General features: G+C 30.7%; 1 protein-coding gene across 1 annotated transcript; it reads left to right on the forward strand.

Moving 5' to 3' along the window:
- The first annotated feature begins 14772 nt into the window (after nucleotides 1-14772).
- LOC109787715 (uncharacterized) lies at nucleotides 14773-16448 on the forward strand. Its single transcript, XM_020346267.2, has 3 exons — nucleotides 14773-15396; nucleotides 15506-16231; nucleotides 16362-16448. Exons 1-3 carry the CDS (start codon nucleotides 14773-14775, stop codon nucleotides 16446-16448), a joined length of 1437 nt encoding a protein of 478 aa, XP_020201856.2.
- The last annotated feature ends 613 nt before the right edge of the window (nucleotides 16449-17061 follow it).

Genomic DNA, 17061 nt, shown 5'->3' on the forward strand with positions numbered 1-17061 from the left:
GAGTGAATTTAGATTTGGAGTGGATGGAGTCTTGAGATTTAAGGATAGTTTATGCATTCCTAGTATGCTAGAGCTTAAGAGAGCAATCCTAGAAGAAGGTCATAAGAGTAGCCTTAGTATCCATCCAGGAGCCACTAAGATGTACCAAGACCTTAAAAAGATATTTTGGTGGCCTAAGATAAAGAGGGAAGTGGAGGAATTTGTGTATGTCTGCCTAGTATGTCAGAAAGCTAAGGTAGAACACCGAAAACCTTCAGGTCTGATGCAACCTTTAGATGTGCCTGTGTGGAAATGGGATAACATCTCTATGGATTTTGTAGTTGGGTTACCTAAGACTGTGAAAAACTTGGATGCTATATGGGTCATTGTGGATAGATTGACTAAGTATGCCCATTTTATTCCCATTAATATTAGATACCCTTTGAAAAGGTTAACCAAGTTGTACATTAGTGAGATCGTGAGGTTGGATGGAGTTCCTACTAGTATAATATCTGATAGAGATCCTAGGTTTACCTCTAGATTTTGGGAGAGTTTGCATAAGGCTTTAGGCACTAAGCTTAGATTGAGTTCAACCTACCATCCCCAAACAGATGGCCAAACTGAGAGAACTGTACAATCTTTGGAAGACTTGTTGAGGGCTTGCATCTTAGAACATGGGGGTAGTTGGGATAGTTTCCTACCTTTGATAGAGTTTACCTACAATAATAGCTACCATTCCAGTATTGGGATGACACCCTATGAGGCTTTGTATGGTAGGAGATGTAGAACACCTTTGTGTTGGGCAGAACCTAGAGAGAATGCCATGTTAAGACCTGAGATAGTTCAATAAACTACTGAACAGGTTAATATGATCCAAGAGAGGATGAGAGCAGGCCAGAGTAGGCAGAAGAGTTATAATGACAAGAAGAGAAAAGAACTTGAGTTTAAAGAAGGTGATCATGTATTCCTTAAAGTTACTCCTTGGACAGGAATAGGCAGAGCACTGAAATCCCGTAAGCTTACTCCACGTTTCATCGGCCCTTACCAAGTTCTTAAAAGAATCGTTGGAGTAGCCTATCAAATTGCCTTACCTCCATCTCTTTCAAATCTTCATAGTGTCTTTCATGTTTTCCAACTCAGAAAATATGTTCATGACCCTTCCCATATCATTAAGCCTGACAACAATCAGTTGAAGAATAATCTCACCTATGAAACGGTTCCTTTAAGAATTTATGATACGAGGGTGAAACAACTGAGAGGAAAGAAAATCCCTTTGGTTAAGGTCGTTCTGGGAGGAAATTTTGAAGAAAGTGCTACATGGGAATTAGAAAGCAAGATGTGAGAAGCTTATCCATTTCTATTTTCAGGTAAATTTCGAGGACGAAATTTCTAAAAGAAAGGGAGAATTGTAACACCCTGAATTTTCTACTGATACAATGTTGATTATTATTTATTTTCATATATTTATTTTAGTTAATTAAAAGGAGTTTTTATAAAATAGTGTAAAGGTTTTTAATAATTTAAATTAATTATGAAAATTTTTATAAAATTCTATCTTTTACGCCGGAACGGGCTGTTCCAAAAATTGAACGGGTCATTCCAAACAAAGAAAATATACTATTTTTGAAGCAGCAGAACGGGCCATTTCAAAAGTGGAACGGGCCGTTCCAAAGTAGAAAAGATACCAATTTTGATTTCTTCAGAACGAGACGTTCCCAAAGGGAAACGACCCGTTTCGGAATTCTAAAAATGCCTAAAGAGTTTAGTTAGAAATGGGGCATTCCAATAAAGGTCAATGTGTGTAAAAATGAACCCCAGAACGAGCCTTTCTGATATTAGAACGGGCCATTCTGATTTTTGAAAATGGGCCGTTCTGATTTTGGAACGGGTCGTTCTAGTTGAAAAATTTGCGTATATTTGAAAAGTTTAGAATGGCCGTTCCAATTTTGATACGGGCCATTCTGGTAAGTAGACTAGAATTCCTATAAATAGAGCCCCTGACATCTCCCAAAATCACACATCTCATCTTCTCATCCTCTCCTCTTTTGCTCTCTCTTTTCTTTTCCCTCTACTTCCTACTTTAGACAGAGGGAGTCTAGAGGAGAAGGTTTTGTAGGTTATGCTCTAGTTCAGCTCCTACTTATCTAGGTAAGGGGGAGTGGGAAACCTCGCTCGGGGCTGTGGAAATAATTGTTAGATAGTATGATTGTCGCATTGGCTCCTAATCCCTTGCCTGATGCTTGTTTCTTTGAATGTGCAAAGTATTAATGTGTTTTGTTTTATGTTCTGTTTGCTCTACTTTATTCCTTGTTGGAACTAATACATGAACGTGTAATTGATGTTAAAATACCTTATGAGGATTAATTATGTGAACTATGCATAAATGACATGATTGAGACAAGTTGTGATTATGAGACTATGGAAACTGATGATATGATGTACTACATGAAATTCTATAATAAGTCAAATATTGAGTCAATGTAATAATGAATGTATGACATGCATCATATGCATATATGACTCCAGGTGTGCCGCTAGTGATGCTAACAAGATGTACCTTAGGGTCACCCACGACGTAACATGCTAACAAGGTGTACCTTAGGATCACCCACGACGTAACATGCTAACAAGGTGTACCTTAGGGTCACCAGTGATGTAACCAGGTGTACTTATGGTCACCAGCGATGTAACCAGGTGTACCTTAGGGCCACCAGTGATGAAATGTGAAAATTCCGTATGGCGCCACATGCATGCATTTATGAGTCGAGACCATGACATCATTGCATGATATATGAGTGTATATGTGATATTGATTATGTATGTGTATTATTTACATGTAACTTATATTTATTGTGTGTGTGTGTGCTATTTAACCTTTATTTCTACATCTGAAACTGAGTGAGATGTTTCTCACTTCCTTGTTGCTTTTGTACATGTTTAAATTATGTTGCAGGCGATCATCATCATGAGAATGTTGGTGATGAGGTTTAAGGCTTTAGTTGGGCGTGCTCTGATAGGATGTGACATCGGGCATATCTAGGCTTAGTTTGGGATATTATTGTTTTGAAAGCCTTATTTATTTTTATTTTTTTTGTAATTTTGAACGTTCTTGATAAAAGACCAAAATGTGCATCTTTGTCATATTATTTTTTTATTACTTGATTTGGAAAATTATAAATTAATTTATAAATAGGAGGCACTGCTACCTTTACTAGAATTAATCTATAATCTTTGTTTTATTATGATTTCTTGAGTTTTGATACTTACATTTGTGAGTTACTAATATGCATCTTTTACCTTATGATACTTGAGATAATTATTTTATATCAAACTATGAAAGGTTTTATTTACTCAAAAAAAAATTTGTTTATACTTATTGTGTATTTATGTTGGGGTAGAAGGTGTCATGGTTGAATGATGTGTGGATGATGTGGAAGTAGTCGATCCATGTCATGGTTCAATAACCAAATTGAGTAAGGTATCTAGTTAAAGATGTAGTCTTTGACTAGGTACTGGAGGGTGCGTGGTACTTGGAGGATAGTGGGTGGGCTAACTCCATATGTGGATTGGTGATGCTAGCCAAAGCCGTGGTAGGCTCATACCCAAACCCTTCTGTCATGACAGTAGTACTGAACCTCCGAGTCTAAGTGGCACACCTGAGCAATCGTCTATTGTTATCTATACCTTGTTCTCTTCGAAATTCCTAACGATGTCCTATACCTGACTTGGTTAAGATAGGTCAAACATTGGATTCGGTAGGGTTTATGCCACCTAGACTGCTCAACCTCAGTTGTGGGAGATCTCCTAATTGTATATGCGTGACGACGCATTAAATTTTAAGTTGTATATTGTTGTTGTTGTTGTTGTATTAAATTTGCTTATAAGTTGTATGAATGAGTTGAGTTTTTATGTTGAACTGTGCAGTTGTGTTGTGATGATGATTGGATGAATGAGTAGTATAGTATTTCCCTATACTTGTATGGTTGTTTATTGAACTCTAGCTTACCCTTCTATTTCTATGTGGATGGACTGCCATGATCATACTATGTATGGGAGCAGATTAGGGCTAGGTTGGACCTGTTGGCTGGGTCTGCTGCTATAACTAGAATTTTTGATTCCTAGTGTCAGAGTTACCACCTTGGATAACAGTTGTTGTGCTTGATCGACACTAGGAGATATTAGTTTTGGATAACTGTATAAATACCTTATATTTAAAAACTTATTTGTTCTTATATCTATTTCCATGTTTTTGTATTTATGAGTTATCTAATTTTATTATTTATCTTAATTCACTATTAATTAGTGGGATTTCACTGAGTGTAGGGACCACAGCGAGTCGTTACAAGTATAGTTACATCTCGACCAATCCTTAAAGGTTTTAGCCACTCATGGCCATTACAAGACCAAGGGAATGGTAGAAGAAATTACAAAGAAAAAGATGAAGAAACGAGGTTGATCTTCGTTCCCAAAGGATCGAGCTCCCAAATATTTGTTCTCTCTTTGTTCTTCCCACTTTGTATGCTCCAAGCTCTCTTTTTCTATTTTCTCCATGTTCCCCTTTTCTTTCTCTCCCTTATTTCCTTTTATACTGCCCTCAAAATAGGGGAGAAAACATTAATTTAATCCCACCGCTACAACTGTGAAACCATAGCCATGGTTGTGGAGAATTCTGCATGTTGAAGTAAGCCCCACCGCTGTAGCTGTGGATCCACAACCATGGTTGTGGAGACTCCTTAATAATTAAGTAACTCCCAATGCTGTAGCTATGAAACCACAACCTTGGCTATGAGTTTCTGTAACTTTTCTTGATCTCCAATGCTTCACTGCTCTAGCTGTGAACCTACAGCTATGACTGTAACTCTCTGGAGTCCTATTTTGCATTGCAGGTTTCCACAGCCATGGCTGCAGAACCATAGCCATGACTGCAAGTTTTTGACTTCCTGATTGTTCCCTAGATTCTCACAACTATGGCTCCAGAACCACAGCTATGGCTATATAGAATTCTGTCTTCCTTAATTTTTCTACAACAAAAAGAGAAATCACTGTTAATTTTCTACTACTCTTCTATCTTTTAATATAAACTTGACATTTCCTAGTTAGGGGAAAATTATCATAAACATATTTACAATTTATCCAGAAAAAGTGCCAAATATAAAAATTAAAAAAATCTATCTTAAATTATAGAAAGAAAAGAAAGTGAAAATATAAAAACTAAAAAGATATTCTAACCTTAAACATATATCGCTAAAATCTAAAATGTAATTATATCTCATAAATTAGTCTTGATCCGAGCTTCTTTTCATCAGAATTATATTGATTGTGCCACAATTACATTGACATTTGTTTTAGTCTAAAATAACACCTCTTTTCTTTTTTTTAATTTATTTGATATGGTCTATTAGTCTTCTAATTTTTTTATAATATATTAAAGTTTTTATATATGTTTTACTTATTTTTAGATAAGCTAGTAGGATAATAGGTGTGGAAGAAAATATGCACAAAGTTTTGATGATGCCAAAGCATTAAAGAAAATAAAGGTCAAGTTAAAGCAAGCTGATCAAGAAGCAAGATCTCAAGTAATAACTAGATAAGTCTTGACTGCTTAGCTTAGTATGTAAAATGAACTTTTAGAATTTTGCAAATTTCACTTGGCCATTAAAATAAGGATTTCAAGAAAACCTAAACTTAATCTTTTTTAATATAAGAATAAGTTGTTTAAAAGGAAAGCAAAAAGAGTATTCAAAAGATTAAACAAATATATTTTTAACTCGAAAATAAAAGCTTTCTATATCTTAAGTTTTCATAAGCCAAATCAGGTGATATGTGTCTGGTAATCGATTACCACTTAATGAAATCGATTACCAGAGAAAGAAAACTTCTTTGTGCAAGGTTCAAATGTTAAAATGCTCTTTAGTAATCGATTACCAGTCATTGTAATCGATTACCAGTCATTGTAATCGATTACCAGAAGATAAAATTTCAAAATTTGAATTTAAATGATACAATGATTCAAACATTTTGAACTTTAACCATTGTAATCGATTACCAAGTCTTGTAATCGATTACCAGAACCTATTTTCTGAAAAATTATAGAAAGTTACAACTCTTCATGAAAAGACATAATCTAAGAAATAATTGTCTATAAATACCTATAATTTTTTAGAGAAAAAGGACGAACTCTATTGTGTAAATCATTTACAAAAACTACTTGGCCAAAGTCATTTGCAAAATCTCTAAAGAGTTCATAAAGATCATGAAAGTGTAATATCTACTCTTCAAATAGAGTCATTATGTAAAACTCAATTGATCATTGGATCTGTAAAGGAGATTTTTCTCCTTGTTGGTTTTTGAATCTCAACACAAGGAATGGGAGTTTCGAGATGTTGGAGGATTCAAGTCTTGTAAGGTTTACAAGAGTAGTGGAAATCTCAAGTGGGAGACTTGAGGACTGGATGTAGGCAGGATTGGCCGAACCAGTATAAAATCAAGTTTGCAATTCTCTTTTCCCTACACTTTTAAATTCTTGTTATTAATTGTAATTGTGTAGTTTGCATCATCATTCATTCTTTACATATAAATTTATCTAAGGAATTAAATTTGATAAAAAAAGTAATTGGAAAAGTTTTTATAAGAGGAAATTTAGAAAACTTAATTCACCATCCCCTCTTAAGTTAATTGAGGCTAAGTGACTAACAAGTGATATAAAAATCAGGTTTCTTGTATAAGGCTTAAAAGCTTCAAGAATTGAAATGGCCTCAACAAATTTTTTATTTTACGAAGGAAACTCCATTAATAGACCTCCAATATTCAATGGTGAATGGTATCATTATTGGAAATCTAGGATGCAAATTTTTATAGAAGCCATAGATTTAAACATATGAGATTCTGTTGAAAATGGTCCTTTCATTCCCACTATTGTAGTAGGTCATAAAATAAAAGATTTACCCAAAGATCAATGGAATGATGATGATAGAAGAAAAGTTTAATACAATTTGAAAGCCAAAAATATAATTACTTCTGCATTAGGAATAGATGAATACTTCAGAATTTCAAATTGTAAAAATGCAAAAGAAATGTGGGACACATTAAAAATAACACATGAAGGAACAAATGATGTTAAAAGATCTAGGAGAAATAATCTCATCCATGAATATGAATTATTTAGAATGAATCAAAATGAAAGTATTCAAGACATGCAAAAGATATTTACACATATAATCAATCATCTAGCATCCCTAGGAAAAGTGTTTCCTAATGAAGATCTTATTAACAAAGTTTTAAGATGTTTGAGTAGGGAATGGTAACCAAAAGTGACTGCAATTGCTAAAGCAAAAGATTTAACAACCATGTCTCTTGCATCTATATTTGGAAAACTTCAAGAGCATGAAATGAAATTGATGAGACTAAGTCAAAATGAAAATAGTGACAAAAAGAATAAAAGTATAGCACTTAAAGCATCTTTATCCTTTCATGAAGAAAATGAAAAAGATGACAACATTGAGGAAGATAATGATGATGATGAAGATTTCAATCTCTTTGTAAAAAGATTCCATAAATTCCTAAGGAATAGAGGAAATAGAAGAAAATTCAATTTCAACATAAAGAAGAAAGGAGAAGAATCTTCTTCAACCCCAAGATGCTATAAATGCAATCAACCGGGATATTTGAGATTAGAATGTCCGATCCTTAAAAGAAAAATGGAAAAATCCAACAAGAAAAGCTTCAAAGAAATGAAAGGCAAGAAAGCTTATATCACTTGGAAAGAAAATGACATGTATTCTACAAGTGACTCTAAAAATGAAGTTGTAAATTTGGGACTCATGGCCAAGGATTACGAAACCGAAGAAGAGGTAACATCTTCTAATAATGATATCTCAATCTCATTTGATTAACTTCAAGATGCATTCAATGATTTACATAAAGAATCATTTAAACTTGCAAAATTATTATCATCATATAAGAAAACAATTTCAAACTTAGAAAATGAGATTTTGAAATTAAATAATGAATTAGATAATCTTAAAACTGAAATTAAGATAATTAATTCTAAAAATGAAAATCTAGAGATTAAAAATAAGTTAGATACTGATAAAACAAATCATCCATGTTCAACTTGCAATAAATTTAAAGAAGAAATTAGTAATATAAGAAACACTCCTGCAAATTTTACTGGTGGAAGAAATAACTTAGACATAATATTAGGAAAACAAAGATGTGTACTCGATAAGGCAGGATTAAGATATAATCCTCAAAGATTACAAAAGAAATACAAAAATTTCTTTATACTCTCACAAGTTACTAGTTTTCCATTAACAACATGTTTTTATTGTGGTAAGAAAGGTCATAATTCATCAACATGCTATATTAGAAAGAATTTTAGCAATCTCAAGAATATAGTTTGGATTCCTAAAGGTTCTTCTGTTAATACTAACAATAAGGACCCAAAGAAAACTTGGGTACCAAAATCAATCCATTCTTTGTCTTGAAGGATTCCAAAGACCAAACTTGGTACATTGAGTGAATGTTTCAAGCACATGATAGGAGATACTTTAAAATTCATTGACATTACTCCTAAGAAAAGTGGACATGTAACCTATAGAGACAACAACAAAGAAAAATACTTGACATTGAAAAATAGGTACAAATTTCTCAACCTCCATAGAAAATGTCTTATGAATGGTCTTAAACATAGTTTATCAAGTGTGAGTCAATTATGTGATAAAGGCTTCTCTATATCTTTTGATTCACAAAAATGTCTTGATGAACATAAAAATGATGAACATGTTAAAATAATAGGATTTAGAGTAAACAATGTATACAAGATAAATAAATTAATCTCAAAAGATTTAGAAATAGGATTACCAAAAATTAAAATTGAGAAAAATAAACTTAGTGATGAATGACAATAGAGGAATCAATTCATGTTATATTTGATGAAACTAACCTTGTTTGTCCAAGAAAAGATACTATTGATGATATTGTAGAAAGCTTTGAAGACACTCATATGCATGAGAAAACTCAAAAGGACAAAGACGATGAAGGAATGGAGGATTCTATAATTCAAGAGAATCAAACAATCATGATTCCTCAAAGAGAGTTGAGAATCTCAAGAAATCATCCTCTTGAAAATATCATTGGAGACATATCAAAAGATGTAACTACTAGATGCTCTTTCAAAGAAGCATGCAATAATTTGGCTTTTGTTTCTAAAATAGAATTTAAAAATCATTGATGAAGCCTTAAATGATGAACATTGAATTCTATGCAAGAAGAGTTAAATCAATTTGAGAGAAATCAAGTCTGGAAACTAGTCCCTAGACAATATAATCATCCAATTATTGGAACCAAATGGGTATTTAGAAATAAATTAAATGAACATGGTATAATTATAAGAAACAAAGCTAGACTAGTTGCTAAAGGATATAATTAAGAAGAAGGCATAGATTATGAAGAAACCTATGCACTTGTAGCAAGACTAGAAACCATTAAAATGTTAATAGCCTATGCATCTATAATGAATTACAAACTATATTAAATGGATGTCAAAAGTGCATTTCTAAATGATTTTATTCAAGAAGAAGTATATGTTGAACATCCTTCTAGATTTGAAAACTCATAATTTTCAAACCATGTCTTTAAGTTGAAAAAGGTTGTATATGGATTAAAACAAGCTCCTAGGGCATGGTATGAAAGACTAAGTAAATTTCTTTTGGAAAAAGAATTTACAAGAAAAAAGGTTGATACAAAATTAATTTATCAAAAGAAAAATGAATGATATTCTTATAGTGCAAATTTATGTTGATGATTTATTTTTGGAGCTACTAAAGATCACTTGTGCAAAGAGTTTTCAAATGATATACAAAGTGAATTTGAAATATCCATGATGGGCGAGTTAATTTTTTCTTTGGACTACAAATAAGGCAAACCAAAATTGAATTTTTTTTTAAATCAAAGCAAAAATAGTATGAAATTACACAAAAGGTTTGGAATGGAAAATTTTTTGCTTGCTCTTTACCTTTGGATTATTTTGTTATTATATTCTTTTTGATGTTGCCAAAGGAGGGGGAGAAAAGATAAGGATCACAAAAGAAAAAAGACCACATTTATCTTAATCCTCTACTTGGCTTTTTGATGTTGCCAAAGAGGGAGAGATAAGACCGCAAAGGAAAAGAAAATGTTTATTTTTTTTCTAACATTACTTTTGGCTAAGTTTGACTAAAATATTTTGACAAAAATATTCTTGATGCCCAACTTGACACTTATGTTTTAAAATATAAACATTTATCTCTACAATTAATGCTTTACTAAGGGGAAGTTTAAGGGGGAGTGATCGAAATATATTATTTTCTTTTCTTTTCCTTTATAGTGAATTGTCTTCATCAAAAAGGGGGAGAATGTGGAAGAAAATATGCACAAAGTTTTGATGATACCAAAGCATTAAAGAAAATAAAAGTCAAGTTAAAGCAATCTGATCAAGAAGCAAGATCTCAAGTAATAACTAGATAAGTCTTGACTACTTAGCTTAGTATGTAAAATAAACTTTTAGAATTTGCAATCACTTGGCCATTAAAATAAGGATTTCAAGAAAACCTAAACTTAATCTTTTTGAATATAAGAATAAGTTGTTTGAAAAGAAAGCAAAAAGAGTATTCAAAAGATTAAACAAATATATTTTTAACTAGAAAATAAAAGCATTTTATATCTTAAGTTTTCATAAGCCAAATCAAGTGATATGTGTCTGGTAATCGATTACCACTTGATGTAATCGATTACCAAAGAAAGAAAACTTCTTTGTGCAAGGTTCAAATGTTAAAATGCTCTCTGGTAATCGATTACCAGTCATTGTAATCGATTACCAGAAGATAAAATTTCAAAATTTGAATTTAAACGATACAACGTTTCAAACATTTTGAACTTTAACCATTGTAATCAATTACCAAGTCTTGTAATCGATTACCAGAGCCTATTTTCTAAAAAATTATAGAAAGTTACAAGTCTTCATGAAAAGACATAATCTAAGAAATAATTATCTATAAATACCTATAATTTTTCAGAGAAAATGGACGAACTCTATTGTGAAAATCATTTACAAAAACTACTTGGCCAAAGTCATTTGCAAAATCTCTAAAGAGTTCATCAAGATCATGAAAGTGTAATATCTACTCTTCAAAAAGAGTCATTCTGTAAAACTCAATTGATCATTGGATTTGTAAAGGAGAAAGGGTTTTTCTCCTTGTTGGTTTTTGAATCTCAACACAAGGAAAGGGAGTTCTGAGGTGTTGGAGGATTCAAGTCTTGTAAGGTTTACAAGAGTAGTGGAAATCTCAAGTGGGAGACTTGATGACTGGATGTCGGCAAGATTGGCCGAATCAGTATAAAATCAAGTTTACAATTCTTCTTTTCCTACACTTTTAATTTCTTGTTATTAATTGTAATTGTGTAGTTTGCATCATCATTCATTCTTTACATATAAATTTATCTAGGAAATTAAATTTTATAAGAAAGTAATTGGAAAAATTTTTATAAGAGAAAATTTAGAAAACTTAATTCACCTCCCCTCTTAAGTTAATTGAGGCTAAGTGACTAACAATAGGTCAATATGAATTTTTTTATATGTAAAATAAACTTTAAACTATGAAAATAAAAATTATTTTTATGAATAAAAAAATTATTATCGCTAAGGTCATGAGATAAGGGTGAATTAAAATTGGTTAGTTTGACTTTTTAAAAGTCAAATTTAACTAATTTATAAGATATAATTATATTTTTAGGTTCTAATTTTGCAAGAATAATAACTTATTTATAACTCTTTCATGCAATAAGGTTTTCGATTTAGAAATAAATTTATACTTCAATCAATTTATAGAATTGATTTTTCACATGTAGGTAGACATACTTAGTTATTTAAAAGATAAATAATTATACCGTAAAATAAAACATAAATAAATATAATATTTTAATAAAGTATACAAAATTAACATAAAAATATTAAAAATGTATTTATATTTAATTTCAAATGACATAAAATCTAATGTTTTCAATAAATTTTTTTATTGAAACCTTAAATTAAATTTAGAATTTGTTGCTGATCAACTATCAATGTAAAAATAATAACATTGTCAATCAATTAAAAGGTACTCAATGTTAATATGAATTTTAAGATAATTATTATAAAGTTTACAAAAATTACCATATAAGTTGGTGATTTTTTTTTTTTTTTTGGTGATGTATGAAATAAAAGACAAGCAATAAAACTACACAAAGAATTTAGTGTCTGCCCCCATTACACACGCAAAATTTAGAGGATTCCTTCATTTAACATTATTGACATTATTACTAAAGTCTCATCCTATCAAAATATGGATGACTTGATTTATATCACAAGGAATAACATCATACTGATGCAACATTTTAAAGGAAGCATGCCGATCATGGGAAATATATCCCTTAATCTTGAGATCTCATCACTATGTTTGTGCCAAGCATCCTTCTTCTAAATTAGACCCTAAATAGTTGCATCAGTCTCAAGATAGTCAAATTCACATATTATATTGCATAACCCCATTACAATAAAATGTGTTTTTACCGACGTTAGAAAAATATTACTAAATTATAAGTAAATGTTGTTAATATGCTTTTGCAATGTGTATCAAATGTAAGATAAAACCAACGTCACTAAAGATTTTTAGCAATATTTTTACATATTAATGCAACATTTTAAATTTTTTTTACCAAATTAAATTAGTATTTTGCAACATTTTAATAATGTTAAATTTTTATAAATTTTATAAAATAATAATTAATATTAATATATTACGAAACATCCCCAACATAATCAGATTCACATATTATATTATGGAATCTCCTCTCACACAATACAACAAAATGTATTTTTAGAAAAATGTTGCTAAATTACGAGTAAATTTGTTAATATACTTTTGCAATGTTTGATCAAATGTAAGATAAAACCGATGTTACGGAAGACTTTTAACAATATTTTTACATATTAATATAACATTTTAAAAAGTGCTACCGAATTAAATTGGTATTTTACAACTTTTTAATAATGTTGTTAAGTATTTGTAAACATTATAAAATGATAATTAGTATTAATATAAATTATACTACAACTTATATTTTGTGACTCTTGTCAACAAGTCCTTTAAGATTGAAAATATTCTATTTTTAAGAGGAGATATCTTAAGTAAGTTACTATCAAATTTTATTTATCTTAAGTTTTACTCTAAGGTTAAATGTACTTTTTATGTGTCAATATTTGAGACTTTAATTGTGGGAAATAATTAGATATTGAAGAAGTATATTCTTTATATGTCATTCTTTTACTCGATATGAATCTTAATTTTGGAAAATAAATAAAATGAATAATATTGATATTAAAAATATTACTTTACCTATAATATTGTCTCTAGTCCTAATTGTAAGCAACAAATTGTACATTTTTTTGTCCTAAACATAAGCAACAATCATTAGTTTTTTAAAATTTACTCTTCTTTTATACTATTTATTTATTGTGCACTATATTTCCTATGTACTCAAGACGAACATTAAATATAAAAACCACTTAAAATAAATGGTATATTTAGAATAAAATACGATTTTATTGCATAATTTATTACAAGTAATTATATTAATTACTTTTCTTGATTTTTTTGAGAATTTATCTTATGTTACTTATAATTAGGATAGGAGGTAATAACATTTTCTAAAAAAATGTTGCAGGAATCTATTAACTGAATTTATAATAATATTTTTAAAAATGTATGTGTATAAATATTGTTCAAAAATATTAAATATAATATAGTTGTGGTATTATAAATTTGTAATCCTATTTCAATGTCCAACAACTCTGCATGCCCATAAGGGGTCTTCGTTAGAACACAAATTAGAATTATTACTAGCATTATATTAGTTGGTGATTTGTGATAGAATGTAAAACTGTTTTGCATTCTATTATTCTATCATTGTGCGTAGCTTTTTCTTCTCTTAAATAAATTTATTTCTTAAACAAGTCTAGCTTCATATGATACATGAGTAACTTTCATCCTTTATAATTTGTTTATTTACATCTCTAAATGTTTATTTTAAATTTTTTCGAATTTATTACTTTTTATAGATGAGATGATAAGATTATAACTAGGGGGCATCGGTTGAAGTATCATCAGGGCTTGGCGTTATTCAGAAAAAATAAAAAATAAAAAATCAGGGCTTGGCGTTGAGGTCGAGAAAGTTGGAAAGATGAAGATTATATACGAAGAAGGAATAATGTCCTTTCATTTCCCCGAAAAGGGAACGGATTTCCTCATTTAGAACATGCTATACTATATATCACATTAAATTTATGTGTATCTGTGTATCATCATCGGTGTTAATGTGTATACATTAAATAGACTTTGTAAATAAAAACTACAAAATTTAAACTCAAAAGTCTCAACATATTCTCTTTGTTGTTTCTTTCTTTAAAACGACTTTCGATGCACGACTGCATGAAATTTTCAAGATAAGGAAGCGAAGAGCCAATGGACGGAGTTGAAAAGAAGGTGATCTTATGTCTACTCGACTACTTCCAATTACTGTATAATAAAGTATAACAATTCTCTAGGTTCGTTTTATTTTTAATTTCTATCTCAATTCACAGTGCATATTTTCAGACTTTACATTTCCAACATAAATACTTGAAACACTTAGAAAAGCTCTCAGACAACAAAAGAAAGTTAACTTCAATTTTTCAACAAAAGTTGTATTCTCTTAGAGACTTGACTATTGCCCACTTTCATGGCTGCTAGTAAAACCGAGCAACAGGTTACCTTGAAGCTTATGGTAATCAAAGAAAGAAACAAAGTTCTTTTTGCAGAGGCAGGGAAGGACTTTGTGGATGTTCTGTTTAGTTTCTTAACGCTGCCTTTAGGTACTATTGCAAGACTAGTGCGTGAGGAGTCAAATATGGTGTCAAGTAAGGTTGGTTCACTGAGTTCACTCTATGAAAGTGTAGAGAATCTTGACAAAGAGTGTTTGTGGGACAAAGAAATGCTATTGCGACCCAGAAACTCAATGGATGTTTATTGCAAGAATGTTAAGCTAAACATCGATGACACAAAGTCCATTGAGTACTTTGTATGTAACAACTTGGTCAAGTGTCGATACAATAGCCCGGTTTTATTAAGCACCAATCAAAATAATAGATGTACATGTGGGCACATGTTGGCTAAACCGATTTCTCCTGAAAGATCTGAAGGCTTTGATGGTTTTGTTAAGAAATGTAATGACAGTTTTTTAATCACGGACGAGCTGAAAGTTTTGCCAAATTCGTTGGTTACTTTTTTGCATCTGCTCAAGAATTATGGAATAAAAGACATGTCTTCGCTTGATGAAGTGATTCTGACTATAACTAAGAACCAGGTTTCTTTATACTCAATTCCTTGAATATGTCACATTGCTTAGGATTTCGTTTTTAATGAATTATTTGATGTTGTGATGATTATAATTAATTGATTTATACCTTTTACAGGTATTGGATCTGCTTAAGGGTTGTTTGTACTCAAAGACAACTTTGACCGATGTTTTCTTAGAACAACGGTATTTTGAGAAACTATTTACAAGGCAAGAATTTGTTCCACGTGATTTTGATGCAAATGTTAGTAGTTGCAAAATAAAAGTGAAAATAATGCAAAGAAAATCGAATGGGAAGATACTGTTTGCTCAAGGAAATAAAGATTTTGTAGACTTTCTTTTTAGCTTCCTTACTATTCCTTTAGGAGGTGTGGTACATTTGATGGAAGGTTGTTCTTTCATTGGCAGCGTTGATGGATTGTACAAGAGTGTGATTAATTTGGATGAAGATTATTGGACTTCAAAAGAAGTAAAGATTAAGTTTGCTAATCCTGTGCTTGCTCATGTGTTCAAATTAAGCAACATGTTGTTGCCAATTTGTTCCGATGTCCCTAAGTATTATTGTTGCACTATTCGACACAACTTATTTGGATATCTTACGGATAGCTATCTAACTTCTACACATAAGAAAATTGATAGTATAATGGGAAACTGTACCGCTTTGGTGTTTGTGGATAGCATATGTGATACTGATGGTTATGCTAAAGGACCCACAATGTACATTGCAACAGATGATTTGGTTGTGATGCCAATGTCCTCCATTTCTGTCATATCTTTACTAAATAGTATGAGCATTCCTGTTAATGACTTGATAGAGAAGGAGGTTAGCATTGGCGTCAAGGAGGTAGGAAGAGTTAAAAAAACATCTGAGTCTTTATGTTTTTTATTTTGCTTGAAATTATTTTAATTAGTTACGCTAGTTAGCATGATTTGCCTGATGAGTGGAGTTATTGTAATTTGCTGTATTGGTGCAGGGTGTTCGCATACTACAAGCGTCTTTGATGTCTACATCAGCCCTAACAATTGGTCTCAGCCACTTAACCAAAGTTGAGAAGAACTGAGTAAATAAATAGTATTATTCTGATGATAGTTACTGGTACTTCTTTTGTTAATTTTGTTTTCGATTACCGTAACACTCATTATGGTTTTAATATTGATATCGTGAAATCTAATGAGTTGCTGATAATGTAAAATGTTTATTCTCCGTTAATGATGATTTTGCTGATTTGTAACATCTTATTAGGTGCTTTCTTATTTGATCTTTTAGTAGGATAAGATCGATTATATATATATATATATATATATATATTATTTTTATATCATCCTTCTTCCTAGCTAATACTTTCAATAAAAATACTTCTAAGAAAATAATATAAGAATCTTATCTATATAAACATGATTAAATATATTCTTATAAATATAATATATATTTTGATGAAATTGTGAAAAATAATTGTATTTAATTTTTGTAACATTTGTTATATATATAGAGAGAAAATGTATTATATAAATGAACAATTTGCATGCACCGCGAAGAAGACTGATATCGAATTTTGACGAGATTTACACCAGACTAAATTCTCTCTCTCTCTCTATATATATATCGTATTTTTGAAACGCGTTCCATCAAGATTTAAAGTAGACTGAAACTAAATTCTATAACAAATTTTTAAT

Source organism: Cajanus cajan, chromosome 4 (assembly GCF_000230855.2).
Source record: "Cajanus cajan strain Asha chromosome 4, NIPB_CcT2T_4, whole genome shotgun sequence".
Taxonomy (NCBI): Eukaryota; Viridiplantae; Streptophyta; class Magnoliopsida; order Fabales; family Fabaceae; genus Cajanus; species Cajanus cajan.

Bases quoted from the DNA above. Each gene is read 5' to 3' on its own strand.
- LOC109787715 (XM_020346267.2), top strand. From the start codon at position 14,773: ATGGCTGCTAGTAAAACCGAGCAACAGGTTACCTTGAAGCTTATGGTA. The intron at 15,397-15,505 runs GTTTCTTTATAC...TACCTTTTACAG, and splicing joins TGACTATAACTAAGAACCAG to GTATTGGATCTGCTTAAGGG. The intron at 16,232-16,361 runs GTAGGAAGAGTT...GTATTGGTGCAG, and splicing joins TTAGCATTGGCGTCAAGGAG to GGTGTTCGCATACTACAAGC.